General features: G+C 42.6%; 1 protein-coding gene across 1 annotated transcript in view; it reads right to left on the reverse strand.

Annotated features, from left to right (window-relative positions):
* Window positions 1-20,608, reverse strand: part of PSTPIP1 (proline-serine-threonine phosphatase interacting protein 1) — a 92,408-nt gene extending 71,800 nt beyond the window's left edge. The window contains exon 1 of the mRNA XM_034784613.1: window positions 20,296-20,608. Within this exon, the coding sequence (XP_034640504.1) occupies window positions 20,296-20,328 (33 nt within the window). The 5' untranslated portion in view covers window positions 20,329-20,608. The remainder of the gene's footprint in view (window positions 1-20,295) is intronic.
* Between the last annotated feature and the right edge of the window lie 370 nt (window positions 20,609-20,978).

The raw sequence follows: 20,978 nt of genomic DNA on the forward strand, positions 1-20,978 counted from the left end.
TTGCTTTCCTAGTTAGAACTGGTTTTGGCTTCTGTGTACAAAAATAGACCTTTTTTGGATGGGGATCATCAGGAAAGGGTGCTGAGGAGCTGTGCTCACATCTGTTCTCAAAATCGGTTATACCAGTGTTTCAATCTCTCTCACTCCTTGGCAACTCTCTTTACTAGAAATGTAAGTGGTTGCTAATGATCCAAAAGGCTATGCTGGAATTTTATGTATGGAAATTTTTTTCAAAAGCACCTAAGTCTCATTTTCAACACTAAGTCACTTAAGCAGCCTAAGAGCCTAAATCACTTGTGAAAATAGGACACAAGATTCCATTCCTAAGTCACCTAGGCACTATTGAAAACTGTTTCATACATATTGTTTAGCAAATATTATTGCCAGCCCCGAGTATTTTAAAAATCATGAGTCAGGCCCCCTAAAATCATGAGAACAGCTTAAAATCATAAGATGTAACTTTTTTTAAAAAAAATTGTGGGGTTCTGTTTGTTTACCTTCTGGCTGAGTCCTTAGATTATGCTCTGGTTTCATTTTCATGCTTTTGTAGGCAACCTTGAGGGCCAGAAAATTAATTATTTTTAAATGAAAGCTGAGATTCTCAATTACTTGCAGGCATCTGGGAGCTGGAGCTCTAAGAAACACCAGATATCATGAGACTCATAATATTGCAAGAGTTGGCCACACCGAGCATTTCAGCAGCCTGCTCTGTAGTGCATCTCTCTCTCTCTCTCTCTCTCTCTGTCATAGTGGGTGTTAGCAAAGTAAATGCATGGCATAGTGTACTGCTAAAAAGAGTAATTAACTTTTCACCTTTGTGCTTCTTCATCCTCAGTCGTCCTCTGGACTAGTAAAGTTATATATATTTGTCATTCTTGTCATTGCAGTACATGGTTTGGCCTTTCTATGTTCTGCTACTCCCACATTAGTGTAGCTCCAAGTCGTCAGTTGCAGAAAATTCTTCTTGATTTTTGCTTTTGGTTTGTTGGGTAGTAAAATAAATGGATACAGAGATACAAGTTCAAAAAAATCTTTAGTTCAACTGTATCCTACAAGCAGGGCCGGCTCCAGGCACCAGCTTGCTAAGCAGGTGCTTGGAGCGGCCACTTGGGAGAGGGGCAGCACGTCCAGCTATTCGGCGGCAATTCGGTGGACGGTCCCTCACTCTGGCTGGCAGCGAACGACCTCCTGCCGAATTGCCGCCGCAGATCGCGATCGTGGCTTTTTTTTTTTTTTTTTTTTTTTGCGCCGCTTGGGGCGGCAAAAACCCTGGAGCCGGCCCTGCCTACAAGCACCCTGCCTGAACTTATTAACTTCATCTTAAAAAAACAACAAAGAGTCTGGTGGCACCTTAAAGACTAACAGATTTATTTGGGCATAAGCTTTCGTGAGTAAAAACCTCACTTCTTCGGATGCAACTTTAAGTCTTAGACGAGCAGTACCTTGATATCTTAGTTCTCCCCTTTTTTGCTTCTCCCAGAAGCTGGACATCACAGAGTTTTTACTTTTTTAAGGACTTTTCTGTTTGGATTTTTGTTTTTTGAAATAACAGAAACCTCATGTCTTGTCTTCCCTGTTTTTCTTGGACAACTAGAGAACTTTGAGGAAATGGTTTCTCAGTCTTCCATTAAGGGATTTTGAACCCTTCACAAAAAGCGCTTTCTAAGTTTAAAACAGAGCTTTAAATCATACTAACTATCCATTCCTTTCAATTGCTCGGCTGTCAGTCTCTTGGGTTGTTGTAATGCATGAGTTCTCCAGTCTTCCAAGGATCCTCAGCGAAACCAGGGAATTGGAGACCTGGTATTTTCCAACATAAAAAGATGCTAGTTTTTCTGATGGCTGGGAGTGCCTTCTTCATCCCAAATATAGAGCTATATAAAAAGGTGTTAAGAAAGTGGTATCCACTCTGCAGACAATCTTTAATGGTTTTATTCTAAATAGCAAAACAGGCAGACGCAGCCCAACCTCTCTTGAAATAATCATGATCTTTTCTTGCTGTCATAAATTGGCTCAGATTACTTATTAATTTGCCAGTTTCATTAACCCACTTTCAGATGCTGCTGGTTTTCACTGACTCTAAAGCCTTGAAATGAAGTTCCTGCACATTGGGCCTCATTGTTACTCCATCTCTGTTCTCACTGCAGAAGGAGGGGTGGTATGGAGAGAGGGGATGCAAAGGTGACTTTAAATCTCCTTTGCTCTGCCTGTATTCTGTGGCCCTTTAGGGGCTTGCCTGACCCTCAGAGTCAGTTAGAGCAGCTGCAAGATTGCTCTAAATTGACTTTGTTTCCAATCGCCTCTCACAGGGCATCGGAAGTGGAGAATGGCTGGAGCACAGCAACACGTCTCCAGACCCCTGATACTCTACCAGTGCTGGAAACTGGGATAGGAGGCTAACATCATGGTACCTTTGCAGAAGCTCTGTGCTGACCAGGGAGGCCCTTTCTGCAGGTTATATTTCCTTGGGGCCCTCTTCACCAGCTTTTAACCCCCTTTCTGGTGCTGGAGTGATGCATAGAACACAGGTCACAATGGAGATTTGGAGCCATCAACCTCGTATGCTGTCCTGCACTATGACACTATCAGCTCAAAGGTGTTTTGAAAAGACTTAATCTAGAAAAATTCCAATTTCTTAAATAGTGTGTCCTGAAATGTGTGTTAAGTCCTTTAGAAATTGTGATAAGGGATTTTCTGTTCACCTGTTCTGGTTTTTAAGGGTCTTTTCAGCAAAGAAAAAACTGACTGATAGATCATACAGATGAAACAGGGAAACTATACATTTCATCAAATGCTGACGTAAAGGGGAAGGGATACAGATTGGGGATAAGTAAAGAACACATGAATTCAAATCAGCAGGGCCAGAGGGAACTGAAGGAATTAGCTGAAGAAATCTCAGAGCCATTGGCAATAATATTTGCAAATTCATGGATGACAGGAGAGGTCACAGAAGACTGGAGAAGGGCTAACGTAGTGCCCATCCTTAAAAAGAGGAAAAAGGAGGAGCCAGGGAACTATAGACCAGTCAGTCTGACTAAGGGCCGGCTCCAGGGTTTTGGCCGCCCCAAGCAGCCAAACAAACAAAACAAAACAAAAACAAAAAAGCCGCGATCGTGATTGCAATCTGCAGCGGCAATTCGGTGGAAGGTCCTTCGCTCCAAGCAGGAGTAAGGGACCGTCTGCTGAATTGCTGCCGAACAGCTGGACATGCTGCCCCTCTCTGAAGTGGCCGCCCCAAGCACCTGCTTGGTAAGCTGGTGCCTGGAGCCGGCCCTGGTCTGACTTTACCTGGGAAGTTACTAGAGCAATGTATAAAACATTCAATTTGCAAATACCTGGGGGATGTAGGGGTAATCACTAGCAGTCAGCATGGATTTACCAAGAACAAATCATGCCAAACCAGCTTGATTTCCTTCTTTGACAAGGTAACTGGTTTGATGGATAGGGGGAATGTGATGGACATAAGATACCTGGATTTCAGCAAAGCTTTTGACACAGTCCCACGTGACATTCTGATACATAAGCTGATGTCAGATTGGAGGGAGGTCTCAAGTGGGGTTCCACAGGGATCTGTTTTGGGTCTGGTGTTGTTTTAACATCTTATTAATGACCTAGATGCAGGAATAGAGAGCACACTGATCAAATTTGCAGATGACACAAAGCTGGGGGGAGGGGTTGCCAATGCTTTGGAGGATAGAGCTAAAATTCAGAGGGATCTTGATAAATTGGAGAACTGGGCTATAGACAACAAAATTAAATTCAACAAAGACAAATGTAAGGTGCTACACCTAGGGAAGAAAAACCAAATGCACAAATATGGAATGGGGGTAACTGGCCTGGCAGCAGCACTGCTGAGAAGAATCCGGGGGTAGTGGTGGATCACAACCTGAACATGAGTCAGCAATGCGATGCTGTTGCAAAAAAAAGCAAATGCAGTTTTAAGTTGCATTAACAGAGGCATAGCTTGCAAGCCATGGGAGGTGATAGCCCTGTTCTATTTGGCACTGGTTAGGCCTCAGCTGGAGTACTGTGTCCAGTTTTGGTCACCAATGTATAGAAAGGATGTAGAAAAACTGAAAAGGATCCAGAGGCAAGTGACAAAGATGATCAAAGGGATGGAGTGCAAGCCATATAAGCAGAGGCTAGAATAACTGGGTATGGTTTTTTTTTAGTTGGAGATTAAGGGGGGACATGATAGTGGTCTTCAAATACTTGAAAGGCTGCCATAAAAAAGATGGAGAAAAGCTGTTCTCTCTTGATACAGAGGGCAGGTCAAGAGGCAATGGGTTCAAACTACTGCATAGCAGATTTAGATTAAATCTCAGGAAAAAAACTTCCTAACTGTAAGAACAGTAGGACAATGGAACAGACTGTCTAGGAAGTTATGGAAACTTCTTCACTGGAGGTTTTCAAAAGGAGGCTGGATAGCCACCTGTCTTGGATGGTTTAGCCACAACAAATCCTGCATCTTGGCAGAGGGTTAGCCTAGATGACCCTTGTGGTCCCTTCTAACCCTATGATTCTAAATGCAAAAGCAAACTAACTATGTAGAACCTCAGAGTTACAAATAGGATGACCAGATGTCCCGATATTATCAAATCAGTCCTGATTTTAGGGGACTTGTCCCGCGTGCCAACCTTACATAGGTCGGGACACCCTTTGTCCTGATATCGGGGACTATATGGACCGCAACTGCAGCAACGCTTCCTGGGGCAGCTCCCGGCACCCACCCGCCAGCAGGAGCACCGTGTGCTGCAGGGGTAGGGCTTGCAGGTGCCGGGAGCAGGCAGAGAGCCCTCCGCCCTCCTCCCCCCCCGATCCCTGACCCTAGGAGCCAAAGGGACCCACCTGCCGGATGCTTCCCGGGACGGGAGCTGCCCCAGGTGAGCACCGCCGGGACTCCCCACCACGCCCCTGGCAGGTCCCTCTGGCTCTTAGGGTTGGGGGGGCTGTGCATGCTGCCAGCGCGTGCAAGCCCCACTCCGCGGCTCCAGCAGCTCCCATTGGTGCTTTTCCCGGCCAATGGGAGCTACAGAGCTTGCGCTTGTGGCAGGCGCAGCACATGGAGAGTCTGGAGTCTCCCCTCGCCACTCTCACCCCAGACACCTCCCAGCAGGGCTGGTGAGTGCAGCCGGGGAAGGGGGCAGGGTGTGATGGAGTGAGTGTCTGGGAGGTGTGTGTGCGCTGCTGGACTGTGAGGTTGTGGAGGCCGCTGGGCAGTGGGGGAGGTTTGTGTGTTTTGGGGTGCTAGACAGCAGGGGCCTGTTGCGGGGGTGCTGGGCAGTGGGGAAGATCTGTGTGTGTCAGCGCACTGGGCAGTGCAGGTCTGTGTGGAGCATTGTGTAGTTGTGGTGGTGGGGCGGTGGGGAAGGGCACTGGGGGGAGGAATAGGGTGACCAGACGTCCCGATATTTCGGTGTCTTTGGTCGGGACGCATTTTGTCCCGATATCTGCCGGCAGCCCTTTTTTTTTTTTTTCCGCTCAGCCGGCGGGACTCAGCTTTTTTTTTTTTTTTTTTCTCTGCGGCAGACATCCCCCCCCACCATGTGTCCCGATATTTTCTTCCCCTCATCTGGTCACCCTAGGGAGGAAGGAAGGGAGGGAGGGGAAATCTGTGTGTATTGGGAAACTAGCGAGGTGGGGGTTCTGTGTGGGGTGCTGGCAGCTGTGGTGGGGTTGTGGGAAGGGGGGTGCTGAGCTGGGTATGTGTGCACAGCACTGTGCATTTGTGGTGGAAGGGTTTTAGGGGGGCTCTGGGCAGTGCCGGCTACAGGCACCAGCGAAGGAAGCAGATGCTTGGGGCGGCCAATGGAAAGGGGTGGCACGTCTGGGTCTTCGGCAGCAATTCGGTGGCGGGGACCCTCTTCTGTCCCTCTTGGAGTGAAGGACTTGCCGCCAAATTGCCACCGAAGAATGAAGCGGTGCGGTAGAGCTGCCACCAAAGTGCCACTGATCGCACCTTTCTCTTTCGCTTCGCCGCTTGGGGCAGCAAAAAAGCTGGAGCCGGCCCTGGCTCTGGGCATAGTGGATCCAGGGAGCGCTGGGCAGGGGAGCTGTGTGGCGCAACATGGGCCCACCCTCAACAGGAAGGGGCATGCTGGTAGCACAGGGCCAGGCGAACCAGTGTGCCTCTGGCTCTGGTCTGGGCTGTGCACTTGTGTCTGTCTGTTCTCCCTTCCCTCACCCCTCCCCACTCGACCAATGTGTCCTGATATTTCACTCTTGCGATCTGGTCACCCTAGTTACAAACACCTCAGGAACAGAGGTTGTTTCTAACTCGGAAATGTTTGTAACTGAACAAAACGTTATGGTGGTTCTTTCAAAAGTTTACAACTGAACTTTGATTTAATGCAGCTTTACAACTTTACTATGCAGAAGAAAAATGCTGCTTTTAACCATCTTGATTTAAATGAAACAAGTTCAGAAACAGTTTCCTTACCTTGTCAAATCTTTTTTTAAACTTCCCCTTAATTGTTTTAGTAGTTTACGTTTAACACAGCACTGTACTGTATTTGCTTTTTTTTGTCTTTGCTGCTGCCTGATTGCGTACTTCCAGTTCCAAAGGAGGTGTGTGGTTGACCAGTCAGTTCATAACTCTGGTGTTTGTAACTCTGAGGTTCTACTCTACAAAAATCAAGACTCTTTTGCCAACTTCTTTTGTTTAGAATGTAGTTACCTACAGGTACAGTTTGTGCAAAATGTTGAGATAAGTGAGATTTTCAAGGTAGTGGTGTTCCTTTAAACTTTTCTGTCATCAGATGACTTATGCCTCAGCTTAATCAACAAACCAAAGTTGTCCGTTACTGGATAATCTAAGGACAGAGAAATCTGACTCAGTCACTTCCACCTATTTGTTATGGAGTGAGGCCAGAGAGTAGTGTTGTTTTTCTGAGGGCATTTTGGTTTCTGGTAGATACATGGGCTAAAGGCTAGGTCAAAGGTTGTTCCAGCATATTATTAGATAATATTTAACCACGTAAGAGAAACTGAAAATAAAATTTGGGGAAGACTCTTGGTCTCAATCTAACTTCTGTTAATAGTGAATATGCAGATATTACAAAACTCAGGCCAAAAATTTTCCCCACATTTATGTATCTGTTCCTCCCTGTTTTATTTCCAGTATCTCTTTTTAAGAAAAAATCTTCTCCTGTCTTCAGATACATGTTCGGCTCCATCCTGAGCTGCAGCTGGGGCGGGGCAGCATTAAGCAGTCGTACAGTTCTGAGCAGCTCAGGTGTGAGGGCAAAGGTACCTTTTTACACCTCCCTAAGTGGTCAGCCTGAGCATACGCCAAACTGTCTCTCAACGTAATTTAGAGCATCCTGGTCCTTATGTAAAATAGATACTAGACCAGGGGTAGGCAACCTATGGCACGCGTGCCAAAGGCGGCACGCGAGTTGATTTTCAGTAGCACTCACACTGCCCAGGTCCTGGCCACCGGTCCGGGGGGCTCTGCATTTGAATTTAATTTTAAAAGAAGCTTCTTAAACATTTTAAAAACCTTATTTACTTTACATACAACAATAGTTTAGTAATATATTATAGACTTATAGAAAGAGACCTTCTAAAAACGTTAAAATGTACTACTGGCATGCGAAATCTTAAATTAGAGTGAATAAATGAAGACTCGGCACACCACTTCTGAAAGGTTGCTGACCCCTGTACTAGATTTTCAGAGATCCATAAATATATTATTTTTAAGTAGCCAGACGGTGCCACTGTTGTGAGACAAACAGATACCCCTTTGGAGGTGACATTTTCTGTTTCCATAGTGCTTTAAGCACTTCCTGGCTTGAGGATCGAGACAGTCAAGGGTTTGAACTGAGGATTCCCCCCGTTAGCATGATAACCATTCTGAGACAGCAGGCTGGCTGCAGTAGTGGTTTTGAGATGTGAGACATCATCAACTGAGGACTAAAAGTGAGACCACTCAATTCCCTTGAATTTACAACCTAAGCAGGATTTGATCCCAGATCTATAAAGGATATGGAAAATATGTTAATCCACTACAACAGGGACATGCCTCCTCTCTCTCCTCGCTAACAAACTTTTCTGTCAATTCTTCTTACAGAGCTTTTAAGTACAAACTGCTTCTTCACATTGATTCATTTACTCCTTCCTGAACTTGTTTCACTTTAAAGTCACACAGCCATTCTCTAGGCCTTTTCCCCATCTGAGCCTCAGTTTTCTCAGTGAGAGGTTTGTGTGTGGTAGATCTCCAGAATATGAAAGGACACGTGTTTAGGAAATTTTCTCTATTCCTTGTTGTATATGGGAATGAATTCCTCTGGCTCCTAGCAGAGATTATCCACATGGCTAGATAGTCCTCTCAAACCACAAAATCCACATTTAACTAATGATCTTGATCTTCCAAATAATTTTCAACACATCCTGTTACTCAATATGATGCAATATGCCAACTCAATCTATCAGGATGGTGTGTCACAAAACCTGAAAAATTGTGCAATCTGACGACAAAAAGAAATTCCGCACAACTAACAAGTGTTTCATGAAAACATGGAACATTCTACTGATACAACTTTGCTTTTTCAGGCAGAACCTGCCTACTATCCACACACAAATTGTCTTACATTGCTTTCTCTTGCACTTTATCACAGAATAACTAAACTGCTTTGGAACGGAAAACTCTATTTTGGTAGGAAGTTTCATATGGACACATCCCTATTCTGATACAAGCTATGATATAAACACTTTCATATTGACATAACTGCATCCAGACTAGTGATTACACTGTATTGGTTTGAACAGCAAAAACTATTGTTTAGATCAGCCCTTACTAGCAGGCATAGTGGCATTGTGAATGGTCTCATTGACTCGGAGCTGCAGCTCCAGCTAACTAGAATGAAATGCCTGTTCAACTGGAAGAGAAAACTAGACAATGTTGATCCTTAGGAAACTTTCCCTTTCGCCATAAGCCTTTCTGGTATAAAACAAACTGATGCTGTAACTGGTCAGTCCTGTCTGCTCCATAGTATATCATGCTGTAAAGAACTGCAAGATTGTCTGACTGCTCTCCCCCTGTGACAGCCACATTTCATGTTGGTCAATCTCCCGAGGCTATCCCTCTGAGCGCGCTCTACTCACTGAGTAACCCCTCCCTGTGGCCAAGTCTCACTTGGTTATTACCTCTTTGGTCTAATTTCAGTTGTTGGGTTTAGGGTGTGGGTGCTGGATGGAGTTGGTGTTCTGTGATATATTTTGTGTTTTGTGGATACAGACTAACACGGCTACCCCCTGATACTTGTGATATACAGTCGATCAGGCTAGAGGATCTGGTGGTCCCTTCTGGCCTTAACCTCTATGACTCTCCTACTGTTCCCTGAGGCGCTCGGAATTGTGATAACAGGATGGAACTATGTAACCAATGTCTTGATTTTTGCTGCATTGAAGTCTCTTGGAGTTTTTATTGTTTGTATCACAGTAGTGACTAGAACCCCCCAATCAAGGTTGAGAGCAAGATTGGACTCCAAGTTTGTATTTGTCCTTTGTTTTTTGTTTTTGTTTTTTTTTTGTTAAAGAGAGCCTAGCAGAGAATTCCAATCACTGTTTCACATGTGAGGCCTCCTTGAGGTGTTCAGGATGGAATGAAAGCATAGCTCAGAGCAGGAAGAAAACATTTTGTCAAGAACAAATCATGTCATACCAATCTAATAGCTTTCTTTGACAGGGTAACAAGTCTTATGGGTGGGGATGTGTGGTAGATATGGTATATATTGACTTTAGTAAGGCTTTTGATACAGTCCCACATGACCTTCTCATAAACAAGCTAGGGAAATACAGCCTAGATGGAGGTACTATAAGGTGAATGCATAACTGCTTGGAAAATCATTCCCAAAGAGTAGTTATCAGTGGTTCACAGTCAAGCTGGAAGGGCATATTGAGTGGGGTTCTGCAGAGAATCAGTCCTGGGTCCAGTTCTGTTCAATATCTTTGGGTATGTCTTTTTGGGCAATCCATTTATCCGGGATCGATATATCGCGTCTCGTTAAGAACGCGCTCACCATCGACTCCGGAACTCCACCAGAGTGAGCGGCGGTAGCGCAGTCGACGGTGGAGCCGCGGCCGTCGATCCCGCGCCGTGTGGACCCCAGGTAATTCAATCAAAGATACTTCGACTTCAGCTACGCTATTCGCGTGTAGACCAGCCCTTTGTAAATGATTTAGATAATGGTATAGAGAGTGTAGACCAGCCCTTTGTAAATGATTTAGATAATGGTATAGAGAGTACACTTATAAAGTTTGTGGGTGATACCAAGCTGGGAGGGGTTGGATTAAAATTCAAAATGGTCTGGCAAACTGGAGAAATGGTCTGAAGTAAATAGGATGAAATTCAGTAAGGACAAATGCTTAGGAATGAACAATCAATTGCACACATACAAAATGGGAAATGACTACCTAGGAAGGAATATTGTGGAAAGAGATCTGGGGTCATAGTGGATCAGAAGTTAAATATTAGTCAACAGTATAACACTGCTGCAAAAAAAGCAAACATCATTTTGGTGTGTATTAGCAGGAGTGTTGTAAGGAAGACACGAAAAGTCATTCTTCTGCTCTATCCCACACTGATAAGGCCTCAACTGGAGTATTGTGTCCATTTCTGTGTGCCATATTTCAAGAAAGATGTGGACAAATTGGAGAAAGTCTAGAGGAGAGCAACAAAAATGATTAACAGTCTATGAGGAAAGAGAGAAAATTGGGTTTGTTTACTGTACCCTGAAGTGTCCAGCCCTCTCCTGAACAACTCAGAGAAATAATAAGGTTCATTTGTTCCTCTAAAGACACAAAAACACATCCCAGCTTATCAATGTAGCTGAGGTGAATACATTCTTCCCTTGAAACACCTCACTGAGTTGGATTATAGTAAAATAAAACTAATTTATTTACAATAGAACATAGGTTAACTGATGCTAAGTAAAAGAAATGAAGTTAGAAAGGGTTACAAGTAGGGCTGCCAAGCGATTAAAAAAATTAATTGTGCGATTATTTGCAGTGTTAAACAATAATAGAATACCATTTATTTAAATATTTTTGGATGTTTTCTACATATTCAAATATATTAATTTTAATTACAACACAGAATACAAAGTGTACAGTGCTCACTTTATATTTATTTTTCATTACAAATATTTGCACTGCAAAAAAAATAGTATTTTTCAATTCACCTAATACAAGTACTGTAGTGCAATCTCTTTATTATAAAAGTTGAACTTACAAATGTAGAATTATGTACAAAAAAAACCTGCATTCAAAAATAAAACAACATAAAACTTTAGAGCCTACAAGTCTAATCAGTCCTACTTCTTGTTCAGCCAATCGCTCAGACAAACAAGTTTGTTTACATTTGCAGAAGATAATGCTACCTGCTTCTTTTTTACATCACCTGAAAGTGAGAAGAAGTGTTTGTATGGCACTGTTGTAGCCAGCGTTGCAAGATATTTACATGCCAGATGCACTAAAGATTCATATGTCCCTTGATTCTTCAACCACCATTCCAGAGAACATGTGTCCGTGCTGATGACAGGTTCTGCTTGATAACAAAGCAGTGGGGACCAACGCATGTTCATTTTCATCATCTGAGTCAGATGCCACCAGCAGAAGGTTGACTTTCTTTTTTGGAGGTTTGGGTTCTGTAGTTGCCTTACCAGAGTGTTGCTCTTTTAAGACTTCTGAAAGCATGCTCCACACCTCATCCCTCTCAGATTTTGGAAGGCACTTCAGATTTTTAAATCTTGGGTCGAGTGCTGTAGCTATCTTTAGAAATTTCACATTGGTATCTTCTTTGCATTTTGTCAAATTTGCAGTGAAAGTGTTCTTAAAACGAATATGTGCTGGGTCATCATCTGAGACTGCTATAACATGAAATATATGGCAGAATGCAGGTAAAACCGAGCAGGAGACATACAATTCTCCCCAAGGAGTTCAGTCACAAATTTAATTAACACATTATTTTTTTTAACAAGCGTCATCAGCATGAAAGCATGTCCTCTGGAATGGTGGCCAAAGCATGAAAGGCATATGAATCTTTAGCACATCTGGCATGTAAATATCATGCGACGCCAGCTACAACAGTGCCATGCGAACACCTTTTCTCACTTTCAGGTGACAATATAATTAAGAAGTGGGCAGCATTATCTCCTGTAAATGTAAACAAACTTGTTTCTCTTAGCGATTGGCTGAACAAGAAGTAGGACTGAGTGGACTTGTAGGCTCCAAAGTTTTACATTGTTTTGGTTTTGAGTGCAGTTATATAACAAAACAAAACTACATTTGTAAGGTGCACTTTCGTGATAAAAAGATTGCACTACAGTACTTGTACGAGGAAAATTGAAAAATACTATTTTTTATCATTTTTACAGTGCAAATATTTGTAATAAAAATAATATAAAGTGAGCACTGTACATGTATTCTGTGTTGTAATTGAAATTGATATATTTGAAATTGTAGAAAAACATCCAAAATATGTACTACATTGCAATTGGTATTCTATTGTTTAATAGTGCGATTAATCACGATTAATTTTTTGAGTTAATCACGTGAGTTAACTGTGATTAATTGACAGCCCTAGGTACAAGAAGATAAAAGTGAAAACATTTAAATGTCTAAAACTCAGGGCCAGTGCGACCATTTAGGCAAACTAGGCAGTTGCCTAGGGCGCCAAGATTTGGGGGTGCCAAAAAGCAGTGCCCCCAATTTTTTTTTACAGCGTTCCTATGCCCCCTCCCCGAGCGCGTGGTCGCCGCTCCACTTCTCCTGCCTCCCAGGCTTGCAGCACCAATCAGCTGTTTGGCACCACAAGCCTGGGAGGGGAGGAGAATTAGAGCAGGGGGGGCGGCGTGCTCAGGGAGGAGGCAGAGCAGAGGTGAGCTGGGGTGGGGAGCTGCCGCACAGCTCCCCGGGCCGGGGGGGGGGGTGTGAAGCTGCCACGGGGGTGCCTCAGGGCGGGGGGGGGGAGCTGCCGCAGGGCTCCCCACCCCAGCTCACCTCTGCTATGCCCCCTTTATTTGCTCTTGCCTCTGTATAGAGGAACAACAGCTGATGTCTCTAAACCCTTTTTTAACCCTTGCTGTGAATAGCTCTTTGCTACTGAGTTTTCTAAGGCGTTAGAGCACTTTGCTTCTGTTTTCCTTTAAGACAAAGATAAAGATGCTTTAAGACTGCTCAGCTGCAGCCATGGAACTTTTCAATTTCTGAGACTTATCCAGTTAGGTTTCTTAACACATGGAAGCAGAATTCCATTTCTAGTAAAGAGGTAACTTTTTAAGGAACTGAGAAACTGCTGGAACTTGGATGCATATTTTCAACATTCTTTTTCTTTTTTTCTTATCCTGGACCTCCAAAATAACACTGAATGATTACAGTGCTGGGTTATGTACCTTCAGTGTTTGACTCAGCCCAGATGGAATTGTATTGTCAGCTTTACGTTATTTGACTGTAGTTGCTGAGAAATGTTTTACAACAAAAAACAGATGAGCCGCCTGAGATTAAGCAAGTGTATTACATACCATCTGACAGTCAGAATCCGCCTTGCTGCACTATGGCATGAAAGTAAAACCAAAAAATGACATTTGTGAGATAAAGACAGAGGAAGGAACCAAAAATCTGCTGTTTCCTAGGCAACCTGATGTGCCATCCATACAAATGCCCAGTGAGTGTCAAAGAACATTCCACAGCATCTTCAAAGCAGTACAAGAGAACATGCCCCTTAAGTTAGGTGATGTAAGACATTTTTCTTGCTACTTCTCTTGAATCATTGCAAACTTCAATGAAGCAGGTATGTGGCTGTGCTACTATGATCCAATCCTGGCAAAGTAAGACATGAGGTGGGGAGGAGAAGGTTAATGATGCAGTCCACAGTGAGGGAAAAACTTAAGAGATTAGATCTTTGAATCTAATTGATTTTACTATATACGAGAACAAGTTTCCCAGCCGTGAGTCAACGACATTTGTACAAAGCTATGCCCGCCTAATAATAATTGAAATTTGGATGTAAAGAGAATGTAGGAAACATGAGTAAAGAAAAGAAATTGCCCATTTGTGCCCAATAGAGTGTGTAGAATTGGGACAGATTTGTCATTTTGAGTCCCGTGATGGACTGCACAAGCTGTGACAACTAGAAGATCTGAGTGCTGGTGGCAGAAATGGTAGTGGTTAAACAGCATTCAATAAGAGCTCCATGACTCTTGCTCTGAACTTGAATATTCTTATGGCAAGATACTCTTGTTGCAAAATATTGTTTTAATTTGAAGTAACTCTTTCTGTTACTGTCGCAGCCTCTGTCCTGCTACATTTGTTTAAACGATTGAAAAACTTTACTGTGTAGATGTTAAATAATGTTAAAAATTCTTATGTTAAACTTCCAAACTGGGTTTACAGTCTCATCCGCTGGGTTCTCCTTCTTCTTCTTCTTCTTGAATCATTGAGGTCACTTTTGAGCAAGATAGCGGTTCTCCAGATTAAGCTCAGGAAGCAGGAGCAGTATTATTGTAGACTGTATTCTCATCAGTACCTGCACTTTTTACGCATGCACTCACTGTTGCGGTAGAGATGTAGGTCAGAAAAGGAACCATTAGCTCCAGTCTATGTTTAACAGCTGGTGTTGACTGTCTATTATTTCTCTTCAAATTAACTATCCCCAAAATAACTTGAGCACTAGTCTCATAGGACAAGATCATTTGTTCTGATAAGTTTGCTTATCAAAGGGATCCTGCAGACTATAGATTACAACATTTTTAGCACCTTTTTTGATGGCCAACATACAGTACAACCCCAGATGTATACCATCAGACTAGTTCCATTTCTCAGTTTTGTATTCCAAAAGCATAGACAATGTGTCCCAGTATTTTCCTGGCTTTCAATATTTTTCTTTTTATGGCATCTGGACACCCACAGCAAAGGCATTCTTCATTAGTTCAGTGTTTCCCTTTCAAAGCTTTCATAATGCTGTTTCTGAAAATTGGCAGATGGCCCTTTTCATTTGTTGATTACTCTATGTATTTTTTTTTTATTTCACTCCCTTTAGAAAGGCCCAGACTTCTCTTAAATTGCTTTGGGAACTCACTATCCAGTCAAAAACTGGGATCCCTAATTTGCAATAATATTTCTGGCTAATGAAATGTTTCTGTTCCCCTTGAACCCAACTTGAGTCTGCTGAAACTCTGGCTGTATTGAATTACTATGCTGTATCTACAAATATTAAAGCTCAGAAGACCACTGTGAAATGGACAAGTGCTATGCTGGTTTTCCAGATGAGTAAACTGAGACTAAGTGACTTGCCTACAAGATCACAAAGCGAATCTATAGAAAAAAATAGGGAAAAGACTCAAGAGTCCTGCCTCCCAGATGCCTGCTCTAAACACTGGCCTGCCTTACACTTCCAGATGCTTGATTCTAATAGTTTTCACCAAAAGAAATCAAAACAATATTAGACTGAACTAACCCGTTCTTCTAGTGGCAGGAGGAATAAGCTTATAGGAGCCATCAAACTCTATCTGTTGCATGTGAAATCCAATGCACTGAAAATGTACTACTAACCTAGTCCGTTGTGATGAAATAAAGCTAATATAGCTAGACTATTCTTGGATGGAGATCTGCACAACCATCCATTTTGTTCTTCTGCACAGGAAGGGCCACAGATCCTATTCAGTGCGTTTCTAGCTTCTCCCTTGCTGCTGTGGAGACATTAAACCCTGCAAACTGTGGCTGTGTCTTTGCTTGGGGGTGTGGGGGGGAGAACGAATGCGTTTTTACACAGAGATAGCTACTGCAATGCAAAATCCTAGTGGAGTCAAGCCACAGGTAGCTTTTACTTCAGTGTAGAGAGTCTAGATCAATATCGGGTGGCAGTTGACCTTCATGTAGCTACATCAAGGTGTTTGTATCATTCCTACACATAAATACAATTTTTTCCAGCTCTCTTTTATTATTATTATTTATTATTATTTATTATTTATTATTACAGGAAAGTAGGCAAACATCTTGAATGTCTAATGGTTTCACCAGGTAAAAAAAGCCTCCTTGTAAAATAAAATATCAATCAGAATAGTGTGTACTAAGTATGTGTCTGCTAAGTCTCTCAAACAGTTCTTATTATGCCTGTGGAAATGTTTGACTCTTAGGTTTGTTTCTGCGCCTGCATATCATGGGCCACAGCCTCATTAGAAATCAGAACTTTTACTTTAGCCATCTGTGTACAAATAGTATACCTGTGTGCAGAAATATTGAGAGCAATCACAAAGCCAAAGTAATGTTTGGGGTTCACCTCGGCAGTAGATTTTGCAGTGTATCTTGCACAGAATGTATTTAAAGTTATGAGAGAGAGGAATCAGCTTGTTTGCCAGTAAAATTTGCTAATACTTTTCACTCTGAATGACCAGAAATTGAGAGTGCTGTGCTCAGTCCAGGGTTGGGAAGCAAGAACCTCATGTTGCTGGTCACATTTTCAATAGCATCTAAATGATTTATGACTAGGTCCCACATTTAGGAGCTTCAATTCTAGTGACTTTCAATGAGATTTAGATTCCCCAGGGCCTGATTCAAACCCCGCTGAAGTCAATGGGAAGTCTTTCTATTGACTTCAGTGAACTTGGGATCATGCCCTAAATGCCTAAGTCACTTGAAAATGAGACATAGGCTCCTAAGTCACTTGGGTGCTTTTGAAAATTATACTCTGTCTTCCAAGATGATTAAGGAACAGCATTGAAAGGTGCCAGCAAAAGCCGTATCCAGTTCCAGCAAATTTTACGGAGAGTTTGACCAAATTTCCTTCAGCAGTTGCTGAGTTTGTAGACAGTTTTAAAAATACTTTGCAATTAAAAAAAATCCTACTGATTTTTGTTTTCCCCAAGTCCAGTTTACAGCAAAAATGGCTGAAGCGTGAAATTTAGCAAAGTAATTTCTGTGCTAAATTTTCCATATGTTTGACTGGGGGAGGAAATGAAAAATTAAACCAGTTGTAATGATTCATTTTCCGGAAAGAGGGTTCAGCTTTAAAAGTATGGGCAACACTTAAGAGGCAGGGTGAACTGTGTGTTTTCTCTACCCAGCCCTAAAGACACAGATCTGCTGCTCTCAGGTCATGTATTCACTGCAAAAGAGTGTGTATGAGTGGGTGTTCTGTAATACAACAGTTGTTAACACAAGATAGCTCCCTCAATATAGAACCCTAGTGGAGACAAGGTACGGTTACTTTTTATCTCCCTGTCAAGGTCAACCCCAGCAAAGGGTACAGTGTTGACTTCAACTAGCTATGACAAGCTAAAAGCTATCTTTGCCTCAACTCCCTCAACTTAAATCCTAGTGTAGATGAAGCACAGGTAGTTTTTACCTCATAATTGCTAGTTGAGGTGAACAGTATACCCCTCACCTGGGGTTGACCTTGACAAGGTACATTGAGATAAGAACTACCTTTGCCTTGTCTCCACTAGGTTTTTAAGGAGCTATCTCAAGATAGCTACCATGAGGTGAAAACCACCTTGTTTTGTCATGAAGACATAGTCACTGCTGTTGGGGCCAGTTGAATGTGGGAGATGAATCTCTCATTGAAAGAGACACAGCAAATCTCTTCCAAAACCTGTCTTGCTATGGACATAGCAGAAACTCATGGATGGGAAATAAACTGCCGATCCTGTGATTTATAGTGCCTCGCTGTGAGGTGTTGCACATTGTGCAATATCCTGTACATTCTAAGCTTTTATTTTAGTTTTTTTAATTGTGAAGATACAGCCACCGGATGTGTTTCTACCTTATTAACTAAGCCCTGCAAAAAACCTCTTTGTAGTCAGACAATAGCAAAAACAAAGGTATGTTCACTTTAAGGAGGTGTAAACTTCAAAGCCTAGTAGGAATTATTCAAATACTAACATTCCAAAATACAGGCAATGGGCTTTTACTGGGAAAAAACACAACCAAAACCTTGCTAGGACCAGATTATCAACTGGTGTAAATTAGCATAGCTCCATGGACTTCCACAGAGCTATGCTGATTTACTCCAACTGAGGATCTGGCTCCTACATACAAAAAAAGTATTATGCAAAATGTAAGTTGCACAGTTTAAAAAGAAGTCTCAAAATGCAGAAGCTGAAGTTACAGTAGCGCTGACTAGCTACATTTCCCCATCCTGAATATTACACTGTACATTTACCAACCTTAACAGAAAAAACAGGCCTGGAAAATCTCTCCTACGTGCACCCACGGCTGTGTTAGCATTACAATAGGAACTTTAATTTTTGTATTTTCGGGTCCTATTTTAACTGCTCAAAGTTCCTCCTGTGGGAAAACCCCCAGAGATGATTGAAGGGAGAAAAGCTCACCCAGGGAAACCATTGGCACCCACCCCAGGAAAGAATCCAGTGGCTGGTCCGTGGAACTGTGGAGTCTCCAATATTCACTGGAGATCAGGATCATCTGTGCAGAAGATGAAGAAGGCACCAGGGCCTGCTGTGTGCCTCTTCTCCGGTAACCAGGCTTTGCAGCTCTCGTAGAGACAAGCTGCTAAGGAGTTGGACTCCCTTTCCGGAGTGTAATTGCAGGGAAATGGAGTTTGCCTACTTCTCATTTGGGGAATATGGAGTTTTGTTTAGGTTAGCCATTTCTATTTTTTTACCTCTGCACCACTTCTCCTTTTTCCTTATCTCCCCACTCCACTCCACCCATGGTCCTTCCCCTCCACTTCACCCACAGGAGGTTCATTGTGCTGTGGGTGTGACATGAAAGTTAATGCAGCATCAAGGTTGAATTAAATTTTAAATGGATTCTCCTCAGGCTTGGTGAGGGGATGATGGGGGTAGTGCACTCATCTTCACTCCCTTCCCACATGTAGATTCCTGATCCTTTGCAGGTGCTTTCCAGGGCTGGGGGAGAGGCAAGGAGGGAAAGAGGGGTGGGGAAGAAGTGTCATTTTCAGCCTCATATCAGAGGGGTAGCCGTGTTAGTCTGAATCTGTAAAAAGCAACAGAGGGTCCTGTGGCACCTTTGAGACTAACAGAAGTACTGGGAGCATAAGCTTTCGTGGGTAAGAACCTCACTTCTTCAGTTGCATCTGAAGAAGTGAGGTTCTTACCCACGAAAGCTTATGCTCCCAGTACTTCTGTTAGTCTCAAAGGTGCCACAGGACCCTCTGTTGCTTTTTACAGATTCAGACTAACACGGCTACCCCTCTGATATGAGGCTGAAAATGACACTTCTTCCCCACCCCTCTTTCCCTCCTTGCCTCTCCCCCAGCCCTGGAAAGCACCTGCAAAGGATCAGGAATCTACATGTGGGAAGGGAGTGAAGATGAGTGCACTACCCCCATCATCCCCTCACCAAGCCTGAGGAGAATCCATTTAAAATTTAATTCAACCTTGATGCTGCATTAACTTTCATGTCACACCCACAGCACAATGAACCTCCTGTGGGTGAAGTGGAGGGGAAGGACCATGGGTGGAGTGGAGNGAAGAAGTGAGGTTCTTACCCACGAAAGCTTATGCTCCCAGTACTTCTGTTATTTTCAGCCTGTAAGCCATACAGCGTTGGTTGTTTTTCTTAAAGCCCCAGCTCCTGCTTACAAATCTCAGCTTTCATTAAAAAAAACAAATTGTTTCTAACCCTTGTGTTTCCAGAGAAGAGATTGAAAACATGACAACTAAAGGCTCAGAAACCAAAAGGCAAATTAATATCCCCCCGCTCTAAAAATTATTATTACTGAAATTCTCATGATTTTAAGTCCATTTCCATTTAAAAAAAAGCAGGGGGGGAGGGAAGACCTTGACTCATGGTTTGGCATACTGAGCCCTTAATGCAACATGAATGCCCTTCTGCATGTTTAAGTTAGATATACACACAGCAGGTGGGTGCATGGTAGGATTCTGTGTGGGGCTGTTAGTTTGGCTGATGCTTGAAAAATTCTAAAAGCAAGTATTAGAGAAATCATAATACCATTAGCAACAGTTCACCTGCTCAGAGTAGTGACTCCCTAACTCCAACAATTCCCTATAAGCTAGTGGTCTTGGGGCTGCATGACAAACTAAGCCTTGTTCCTTTCAAAAGGGTTTGAGTACTTAGTTTAGAAATAAAGCATCAGAACTCACCTGTCATATAGTCCAAGTTGACCATAACGCTTTAGAATGTGTCTTAGGTTAAATGGTTATCATAGCAAACAGTATATTTTTTTGGGGGGAGCATAATTTGCTTCTAAACTCAGTTTGAAGAGTGAACTATAATTAAATTAATAGAAAATCTCTTTAGATGTATAAATGAAGGTATAACACAGGAAATATAGAGGAACTGCACACTTACCCAAAATGCATCTTTGAACTGCAGCTGTGTCATGCCTATTGATTTATGGAGGGGGGAAAAATCCTTTAACAGGTTTGCTCTGAGAGCAGAGTAGCAGCGGCACTCAGCTTTGCTGCTGTTACTATACACCAGCTAGAGCAGAAAGTGAAACACTTCCACAGTCCTGTCTCTTTTAAAATGAAAAACAGCACTGGGCAGTTTGAGGAAGCTCCATCTGCTACTGTGAAGAGAAAAAACCTCACTAACCAAAAAAAAAACCAGCCTATCCCCAAACCTGTTTCTCTTCTGATAAACAGTTAATATTGAAATGAGGAAGCAGAGTGATGTCAAATGATGTCAGTTTGCTCCTCGCCATGTGTGCACGTGAGCTACTGGCAAAAAAAAAAAAAAAAAAAATGGTGATCACAGGATCTGATCAACTACACAAAGAGAGAATGAAAAAAATAATAATAATAATAATGAGGAAACCAGCATAATAGAAAGAGACAAACCAGGGAGGAAATCAGATTAAAATAGTCACATGCTGAGGAGGCATTGCAGAAAAAATCATGCACCGCATTTCTTCATAATCTTTTTGGCAGAAGTTCACACACATGCACAGGAAGTGTAGCTGCAAAGTTACATTTTGCAGCCCCTTAGCAGGACTGAGGAAATCACAATGTCTTCATTGTAAATATATATAT

The sequence above is a fragment of the Trachemys scripta genome, chromosome 10 (genome assembly GCF_013100865.1).
Source record: "Trachemys scripta elegans isolate TJP31775 chromosome 10, CAS_Tse_1.0, whole genome shotgun sequence".
Lineage (NCBI taxonomy): Eukaryota > Metazoa > Chordata > Testudines > Emydidae > Trachemys > Trachemys scripta.